The sequence below is a fragment of the Anolis sagrei genome, chromosome 11 (genome assembly GCF_037176765.1).
Source record: "Anolis sagrei isolate rAnoSag1 chromosome 11, rAnoSag1.mat, whole genome shotgun sequence".
NCBI classification, from domain to species: domain Eukaryota; kingdom Metazoa; phylum Chordata; class Lepidosauria; order Squamata; family Dactyloidae; genus Anolis; species Anolis sagrei.
Window position 1 is genome coordinate 10,119,704 of NC_090031.1, and position 10,297 is coordinate 10,130,000.

Genomic DNA, 10,297 nt, shown 5'->3' on the forward strand with positions numbered 1-10,297 from the left:
CTGCTGCAAGCCTGCCTGAACTCCCCACCACACACACCCCACCACACTTTCCTAGAGTGTGTGTGGCAGGGCTTGCAGGCAGGCTCACAGTGTGACTTGAGTAAGAGGCACTGACTCAAAACACACACACCCCACCACACTTTCCTAGAGTGCATGTGGCAGGGTGTGCAGGCAGGCCCACAGTGTGTCTTGAGTAAGTGGCACTGAGCTGCAGCTGTGCTGCAGGCCTGCCTGCACTCCCCGCCACACAGATACCACACTTTCCTAGAGTGCGTGTGGCAGGGCGTGCAGGCAGACCCACAGTGTGTCTTAATGAGTAAGAGGCACTCAGCTGCAGCTGTGCTGGAGGCCTGCCTGCACTCCCCGTCACACACACCCCGCCAGTTTCCTAGAGTGCGTGTGGCAGGGTGTGCAGGTAGGCCCACAGTGTGTCTTGAGTAAGAGGCACTCAGCTGCAGCTGTGCTGCAGGTCTGCCTGCACTCCCTGCCACACATACCCCACTACATTCCTAGAGTGCGTGTGGCAGGGCATGCAGGCAGGCCCACAGTATGTCTTGTAGTAGGCCTGCCTGCACTCCCCGCCACACACACCCTGCCACACTTTCCTAGAGTGTGTGTGGCAGGGCATGCAGGCAGGCCCACAGTATGTCTTGTAGTAGGCCTGCCTGCACTCCCCGCCACACACACCCTGCCACACTTTCCTAGAGTGTGTGTGGCAGGGCATGCAGGCAGGCGTCTGAAGCCAAGCTCCAGGCGTGTATGTGTGCATGCTCTGCCATGCGTGCACATTCTTTCCAAGTCAAGGAGGCCAGTTTAGATGTACACGAATGTAGACTTTTGTGTCGAGCAGATTTTTGTGTGTGGAGGGGGTTTCCTGTTTTGTGCTTCCAAAGAAGCATTACTGTTTCTACGAACCAATTTCACACACCCAGGGACAGAAACTGTTTTACAGTGTAATCATCTGCACTGCGAAACCAAACCACCTCCTCCCAGAACCAGTTTGGAACTACTATCGGTCAGTGTAGATGGGGCAAACATAGATAGGCTAGATAAGGTCCATGGAGGCCCAACTCCAACTGCTGAAACCCAGTCCTCGTCCGTCCGTCCGTCGCCTTTCACTCATGCCGTGCCGAGGCTTTTCCGATCGTTTGATCATGCTGAGCAATAAGTCTGTTTATTTTCCTTTCGTGTGTCTTCTCTGTTTCTCATTTGGCTCCATTTTCACCTCTCCGCCGGCTTTGATTCTGCTGTATTGCTTCGGACGTCAAAGAAATGTGTTTCGATCGCTTAATGATTTTGTCTTCTTCTTCTCCTCCTTCTTTTCCCCGCTCGGCATGTTCGTGATAATTGTTGTATTTTTGAACAATCTCTCTCTCTCTCTCTCTCTCTGTATCTCTATATTGATTCTTCTGTGCAAGCAGTCAGTGCTGTGTTCTCCCACAGGTTCTACTCACATTCTTAACCCCACCAAATTTCTCATGGACCTGAGGCACCCCGACTTCAGGGATTCCACTAGGGTATCTTTTGAGGAGCAGGCTCCAACAATGGAATGAGAGCCAAAGAGAGCAAATAACAAAGTAAAAGCAGCTTATTATAGAAAAAGAAACTCTTTCCCCTTTCGGAAGGGCTTCTTTGATTTCTTACGTGACTTTTCTCTCTTTCTAACTCTCTCTCTTTCTAAACTTTCCTCCTCTTTTCCATTTTTTTTTGGGGGGGGGGGTAGTGGGGAATTTTTTTTGGGATGAGAAAAATGCTTGCTTGATTTTTTTTTTCCCGAAAGGTAACACGCTATGATGTTGAAAATGTGCCCCACCACCTATTCTCTCAACCCACCCCCTCTCTCTATCGTGAACGTCTCTTTAGCCAGAAATGAAACCGTTGTGCTCCGTTTCTGGAAGACTTTGGTATCTTTGATTACGGTGTCGCCTCCGACCTTTGTGCGGATGGAAACAGGTCCATTTGTGACCAAGCAACACCAGAGCGAGGTCAAGATGGCCAAGAGCGAGGTCAAGATGGCAAAAGTTATTGATAATAATAATAATACTTTATTTATACCCCGCTACAGTCTCCCAAGGGACTCGGTGCAGCTTACATGAGGCCGAGCCCACAATACATCAATACAAGCAATAACAACCACAATACAAAGCAAAATACAAATACTAATACAAAGCAATTAAAATGAATCTCATACACAAATGGCATAAATAATAGCACAAAACACATTTAAAATCTATGGCTGGGCCAATTGTAATTAAAGTTAAAAAATAATGTTGGGCATGAACAAGATAGAGGAGGTGGGGCGTTGGTGGAAACGGGCAAGCAGGGGCGGCTCGTCCATTACGCGAAGTAAGCGGTCGCAGAACACTTTTTTTCCAGGGGCGCAGAGGCGCCTCTGTAAATGCCCCTCGACTGCCACTTGAGGAGCGCCCCCTCAGCTCACAACAGCCCTAGCAGTCTGGGGGGAGCCTCGGCTTTCTTGCCTTGCTGCCAGGCGATCCTCTTCCCAAAGGGGCCGGGCCCTTGAGCCCCGCCTAGACCCTCTTGTTCCTGCTCCACTCGGCCACCTAGTGCGCGAGCACAGCCAGCGCTCAATCGTTCTCCGTGTTCGATCCCTTCCCCATGACCGGCTCCACCCGCCTCCTCTCCTCTCCCCAATCCGTGGGTGGGCCAAGGGGCGGAGCCGCCAAGCCTGGCCCACTTCGGGTCCGGAGGCATGTCTGAAGACCCCAGCGTGCGCACCAAAAGTCGCCTCTTCTCCTGACTTTCTCTTCAGCCATTGGGACCAAGAGAGAGAGAGAGAGAGAGCCCCTCCGGCTGGAGGTATCTCCCACCTTCGCTCCCTCCTTTGTTTTTGCGCCTACCTTCAGGAAAGGTGGGCATCTCCACCTCTCTCTCTCTCTCTCTCTCTCTCTCTCTCTCTCTCTCTTGGTCCCAATGGCTGAGGAGAAAAGGTGACTTTTGGTGCACACGCTGGGGTCTTCAGGCACGTCTCCGGACCCAAAGCGGGCCAGGCAAGGGAGCAAATGCGGCAAGTGTACTTACTGGGATATATAGTTCACCTAAAATCAAAGAGCATTCTGAACTCCACCAATGATGGAATTGAACCAAATATGGCACACAGAACTCACACGACAAACAGAAAATATATATCAATGATTGGTTGGTTGGGGGGGGGGGGGGGGGGCGCCAAAATACTGTTTGCTTACCGTTGAAAATTACCTAGGGCCGCCTCTGCGTGCAAGCAGTCCTAAATCAGTATAAAGTGCTTTTAGAGGACATACTACAATAAGAATAATAATAATAATAATAATACTTAATTTGTACCCCACTACCATCTCCCCAAGGGACTCGGTGCGGCTTACATGAGGCCGAGCCCAAATACAACAATACAAGCAATAATAACAACAATGCAAGCAATTAAAATAAAAGCATGAACAATACAATAATGCAACATTAACAATAAGACTACACAATTAAAAACTATGGGAAGGCCAAATGTAAAATTAAAATTGGAAGTAATGCTGGAACATGGGCGAAAAAAGTGATGGGGAGTTTGTGGAAAACATACAAGCAGACCTAAAACAGTATAAAGTGTTTTGGAGGACAAAGTGCTATGGGATCATTATTCTGGGAAGACACACTGGAACTGCCATGTCTTCAAGCTCCTCCTAAAGACTGCCAGAGTCGTGGCCTTCCTGATGTCCTTAGGAAGTGAGTTCCAGAGTCGAGGGGCCACCACCAAAAAGGCCCTCTCTCTCGTCCCCACCAATCGCGCCTGCGATGCAGGTGGGATCGCGAGCAGGGCCTCTCCAGATGAACGGAGAGATCGTGTAGGTTCGTATACAGAGATGCGGTCACGAAGGTAGGCGGGTCCCAAACCGTTCAGGGCTTTGTAGGTAAGAACCTGCACTTTGAATTGGGTCCAGAAAATGAATGGCAACCAGTGAAGCTCCTTGAACAGGAGGGTTGACCGCTCCCTGTAAGGAGCCCCGGTTAACAACCTGGCAGCCAGTGGAGCTCCTTAAACAGGAGGGTGAGAAAGTAGCACCCAAGCTAGGAGAGGCTTCCGAAGTTTGGCTTTTTAATTGTGATGTCCAATATTTGGATTAATTGCATTCCATGTTCCTATTCTAATCTATATAAATAAAAATGTAATGTTAGTTTGTGGGATTAACATAACTCAAAAACCACTGGATAGATTGACACCAAATTTGGAACCAAGACACCTCTCAGGCCAACGAGTGACCATCACTCATAAAAACACTGAAAAACACAGCAAAAGGGACTTAAAAAGCCAAAAAACTAAAAATTACATTACAATGCATTTACAAAACCACATATACACACATATACAAAAATATATACACTCCCATATACACAGACTGGGCCACAGCAACGCATGGCAGGGGATGGCTAGTCTATATAAATAAAAATGTAATGTTTGTTTGTGGGATTAACATAACTGAAAAACCACTGGATGAATCGACACCAAATTTGGACGCAAGACACCTATCAGGACAATGAGTGACCATCACTCATAAAAACACTGAAAAACACAGCGGAAGAGACTTAAAAAGCAAAAAAATATTACATTACAACACATGGACAAAACCACATATACACAAACACACATACACAAATATATACACACACAAAACACATACACAGACTGGGCCACAGCAACATGTGGCAGGGGACGGCTAGTTAATAATAATCATAATATAATATGTGTGTCCACGTTTTGGGGGGTTGGTTTTTTACCTGAGTTTCACATGAAAATACAGTAGAGTCTCGCTTATCCGACCTTCGCTTATCCGACATTCCGTCTTATCCGACACTCTTATCCGACACCCCCTTTTCCTCCAGCATTTCCCCTTCAATTAAAGGAATGCCCCCCAACTCCCTCTCCATTCCTAATAAGTGAAAAGGGCAAGAGGAGGAGGAGGAGGGAGGAAAGGGGGGAAAGAGGCAGGATTTCCACGCTCCTCTTCTTCATCCGGGCACTTCATACTGGACCATTCTAGCCCCGGGGCGTTGCCTTGCTTTAACACTTTGAGTCACTGTTCTTAGTATTCTAGTTGTCTAGCACCGCGTCAAATAAGTAATATCCAACATTTTCATTTATCTGACGTTCTCCCGGCCTGTTTATGTCGGATATGTGAGACTCTACTGTATCCAGTAATCAAGACAAGTTTGCACCAGCAATGTTGAGGGATGTGTTATGCTTTGCACCTGGGACACTGGCCTCCTCCTGGCTTGCCTGCTCCTGTTAGCAGAGTCGCACTCAGCGGGAGAGATGTGAAGAGAGACACGGGCGGACGTTTGCTCTTCCTTTCTTCCGATGGTGCAGAACGCCTGTCGGCTCTGATCAGCTCAGACGCCTTTGCAGCGGTAATCTTCTCTGTCATTGGGACAGGCGAGTGGGGAGAAACCAGCCATTCGAGTGTGGGAAGTGCTGGATAAATGAACCAGACTGCAGTTTAGGGCATGGTTGGACAAAATTGAATGCTCCAGGGACCAGAAAACCACAACCCAATCCAAATTTTGAGAGGGTTGGTTTCAAGCCTTATCGTGCATTGAAAACTGCCTCTCTTGGAACCCTCCATACTTTTCCCATCTATATAAATAGAAATGTAATGTTCGTTTGTGGGATTAACAGAACTCAAAAACCAGTGGACAAATTGACACCAAATTTGGACACAAGACACCTAACAACCCAATGTATGTCCTTCACTCATAAAAACACTGAAAAACACAGCAGAAGGGATTTTAAAAGCCCCCAAAAGCTAAAGGACGAAAAGCTAAAAGACAAAACAGAAAAAATGGAAGAAAGAGGGAGGGAAAGGGAGAAAAGAAAGGAGGAGAGAAAGAAAGAAGGAAAGGGAGAAGGAAGCATGGAAGCAAAGAGAGAAGGAAGGAAGGAAAGAAGTAGAGAAGGAAGAAAGGAGAGAAAGAGGGAGGGAAAGAAAAAGGAGGAAGGAAGGAAAGTTAGAGAAAAAAGGAAAGAAGAAAAGAAACAAGGGAAAGAAGGAAGGAAAGAGGGAGCAAAGGAAGGAAGGAAGGGGGGAAGATGTAGAGAAAGAGGGAGGGAAGGAAAGAAGGAAAGAGAGAAGGAAGAAAAGAGAGACAGCAGAAGAGAAAGAAAAAGGGGGAAGGAAAGAAAGAGATAGAGAAGGAAGGAAGAAGAAAAGGAAAGACGGGAAGGAAGGAAAGAGGGAGTGAAGGAAGGAGGGAAAGAAGAAGAGAAAGAGGGAAGGTTGGCCACAGCAAAGCATGGCGGGTACAGCTAGTATCTATATAAACAAAAAGGTAATGTTCGTTTGTGGGATTAACATACCTCAAAAACCACTAGACGAATTGCCACCAATTTTGGCCACAAGACACCTACTAACCCAAGGAGTGACCATCACTAAAAAAACTTGATTTTGTAATTTGGGAGTTATAGTTGTTGTGATTTATAGTTCACCTACAATCAAAGAGCATTCTGAACTCCACCAATGATGGAATTGAACCAAACGTGGCACACAGGACCCCCATGAATAACACGGGCATTGATGGGCATTGACCTTGAGTTTGGGAGTTGTAGTTCACCTACATTCAGAGAACACTGTGGACTCAAACAATGATGGAACTGGACCAAACTTGGCACGAATATTCCATACGCCCAAATATGAACACAGATGGAGTTTGGAGGAAATAGACCTTGACATTTGGGATTTGTAGTTACTGGGATTTATAGTAAACCTATAGTCAAAGAGCATTCTGAATCCCACAAACGACAGAATTGGGGCAAATGTCCCACACAGAACCCCCATGACAAACGAAAAATACTGAAGGCCATCCAGTCCAACTCCCTTCACCAGGGCAAGAAAACGTAATCAAAGCCCTCCTGACAAAGAGCCATCCAGCCATAGATATAGATTTATATTTAATTTTCACACCCACAGATATAGTATCAGAGATTTGAAAGGGACCCCTAAAGAAGGATAATTCTATGATGCATGTTCCAGAGTAGGCAAACCAGACAATCTCCACATCAACACTGACAAAGAAACAGCAAGAAATACTGTTTACCCCCACAAGCAGAAAGAAATTACATAGATTAGAAACCAACACTTTCTCATTACTTTATTTTCCAGATCACCAGACTGGGCCACAGCAACGCCTGGCAGGGGACGGCTAGTCTATCTATATAAATAAAAATGTAATGTTCATTTGTAGGATTAACATAACTCAAAAACCACTGGATGAATTGACACCAAATTTGGGCACAATTCACCTATCAGGCCAACGAGTGACCATCACTCATAAAAACACTGAAAAACAGAGCATAAAGGAATTAAAAAGGCAAAAAATAATAATAATAAATACATTATAATGCATGCACAACACCATATATATATGCAAACACACATATATACAGATATACACAAATCTATACACACACATATATATACACACAAAACACATATACACAGACTTGGCCACAGCACACATGCACAAAACCACATACAGACACATACACACACACACATATATATATGTATATACACAAATATATACACACACAAAACACATATACACAAACTGGGCCACAGCACGCATGTGCAAAACCACAAATATACGCAAACACACATATATACACAAATATATACACACACAAAACACGTATACCCAGACTGGGCCACAGCAACGCATGGCAGGGGACAGCTAGTATCTATATAAACAAAAATGTAATGTTCGTTTGTGGGATTAACATAACTGAAAAACCACTGGGCGAATTGACACCAAATTTGGACATAAGACACCTATCAGGCCAGCGAGTGACAATCAATCATAAAAACACAGCAGAAGAGACTTAAAAATCCAAAAACAAAAATTACATTACAACGCATGGGCAAAACCACATATAATGTACACATACACACAAATATACACACATATACACACACAAAACCACATATAATATGTGCAAACATACGCATACACACAAAACACATATACACAGACCGGGCTACAGCAACGCATCACAAGGGACGGCTAGTGTGTGTTTGTGTGTGTGTGTGTCTGTGTGTGTGTGTGTGTGTGTGTGTGTGTGTGTGTGTGTGTGTGTGTATATATATATATATATATATATATATATATATAAGATTGCTTACTGTATTGTATACATGTGCATTGGTATGCCGTTTCCCTTAACTCTATGTTGTTGGAGGGGCTGCAGACCATGTGATCAGATCTGGGACTATTCAGGACTCAGACTCCATTTTTGAAACTGTATGCTTTTAGAAGTCAGTAGAAACAGGATGCTTTAGAGAAGCCATTAGATTCTCAGAATAGAGAGATGCTTTAGACTTTGGACTGTTGATTATAAGAATTTTTTTCGTGTCAGGAGCGATTTGAGAAACTACAAGTCACTTCTGGTGTGAGAAAATTGGCCATCTGTAGGGACGTTGCCCAGGGGACCCCCGGGTGTTTGATGTTCACCCTCTTTGTGGGAGGTATCTCTCATGTCCCCACATGGGGAGCTGGAGCTGACAGAGGGAGCTCATCCATGCACTCCCCAGATTCGAACCTGCGACCTGTCAGTCATCAGTCCTGGAGTCCCCGATGGCACAGTGGGTAAACCCTTGTGCTAGCAGGACTATATATGTTTTCGTGCATTGGTATATCTTTGTCCCTAACAGTTCGGAGATATCTGAGGATTTCAGTCTAACAGCTGAGAAACCTAAGTTGCCTTGCATGAATGCTAGTGTATATTTACCACTAAAGAGAAGGTTGACTCAAGTGAGTTCTTAACTCTTCTAAGGAAGATTTTATTTATTTACAGTATTTATATTCCGCCCTTCTCACCCCGAGGGGGACTCAGGGAAAATCACAGAACACATATATGGCAAAATATTAAATTTCATTATACACTGACAGGACAGACAACAGTACAGATAGAGGAATATGCAGGCTTTTCCCATCTTTGGCGTCTTGGAGGTTGTGCTCATTTCTGGCCACTGGGGGGTACTGTTGCTCTATCCTCTATGACAAAGAGCCCTTGATCACAGACTTCCTCCTTCCCTTGATCACTGGTATTTTCCTGATATTTCCTGTTATGGTGCTGTAAAATACCTCCCTGCTTAAGCGGTGCTTAATTTCTCTACTCACAGCTCACAGCTGTTTTCGAACGGCTTAGGTGGACAGTGAGCTGGGCTAAAAGTCGGGTGCTCACCCTGACCCGGGCTTTGAACTACCAACCTTTGAATTGGTAAGATCTATTGCTGCTGGTGATTAACCAGCTGTGCTACAGCCTGGTCATTTTTAATCAAATCCCCAGCATTTCTGGTATTTCCTTTTTATGGTGCCGTAAAATACCTCCGTACTTAAGCGGTGCCTAATTTCTCTACTCACAGCTCATAGCCGTTTTCGAACTGCTTAGGTGGACAGTGAGCTGGTCTGAAGGTTGGGTGCTCTCCCCAAACCACGCTTTGAACTGCAAACATTTCGACTGGTAACATCTATTTCTGCTGGTGATTAACCAGTTGTGCTACAGCCCAGCCATTTTTGATCGAATCCCCAGTATTTCTGGTATTTCCTTTATGGTGCCATTAAAATACCTCCCTGCTTAAGTGTACATATTTATCTACTCACAGATGGTTTTAATCTGCTAGGTGGGCAGTGAGCTGGGCTGACGGTCAGGTGCTTACTCTGACCGGGACTTTGAATTGCCAACCTTTCGATTGGTAAGATCTATTTCTGCTGGTGATTAACCAGTTGTACTACAGCCCAGCCATTTTTAATCGAATCCCCAGCATTTCTGGTATTTCCTTTAGGTTGCCATTAAAATACCTCCCCGTTTAAGCAGTACATATTTATCTACTCACAGCTGCTAGGTGGGCAGTAAGCTGGGCTGAAGTTTGGGCTCTCAACCCCGACCCGGGCTTTGAACTGTCAACCTTTCGATTGGTAAGATCTATTGCTGCTGGTGATTAACCAGTTGTGCTACAGCCCAGCCATTTTTGATCGAATCTCCAGCATTTCCGGCATTTCCTTTATGGTGCCATTAAAATACCTCCCCGCTTAAGCGGTACATATTTATCTACTCACAGCTGCTTGGTGGGCAGTGAGCTGGTCTGAAGGTTGGGCTCTCAACCCTGACCCGGGCTTTGAACTGTCAACCTTTCGATTGGTAAGATCTATAGCTGCTGGTGATTAACCAGTTGTGCTACAGCCCAGCGAGTTTTGATCGAATCTCCAGCATTTCTGGTATTTCTGGCTCTCAACCCCAACCCGGGCTTTGAACTGTCAA

At 45.4% G+C, this 10,297-nt stretch overlaps 1 protein-coding gene across 2 annotated transcripts in view; it reads left to right on the plus strand.

Moving 5' to 3' along the window:
- The window catches only part of LOC132763657 (syntaxin-binding protein 1), a 75,342-nt gene that overhangs the window by 60,400 nt on the left and 4,645 nt on the right, over positions 1-10,297 (plus strand). The window contains exon 19 of one of the 2 annotated variants that reach the window (XM_060757333.2): positions 1,444-1,577. The exons of the other annotated variant lie outside the window; for it this stretch is intronic. Within the exon in view, the coding sequence (XP_060613316.2) occupies positions 1,444-1,553 (110 nt within the window). The 3' untranslated portion in view covers positions 1,554-1,577. The remainder of the gene's footprint in view (positions 1-1,443; positions 1,578-10,297) is intronic. 2 annotated transcript variants of the gene reach the window in all.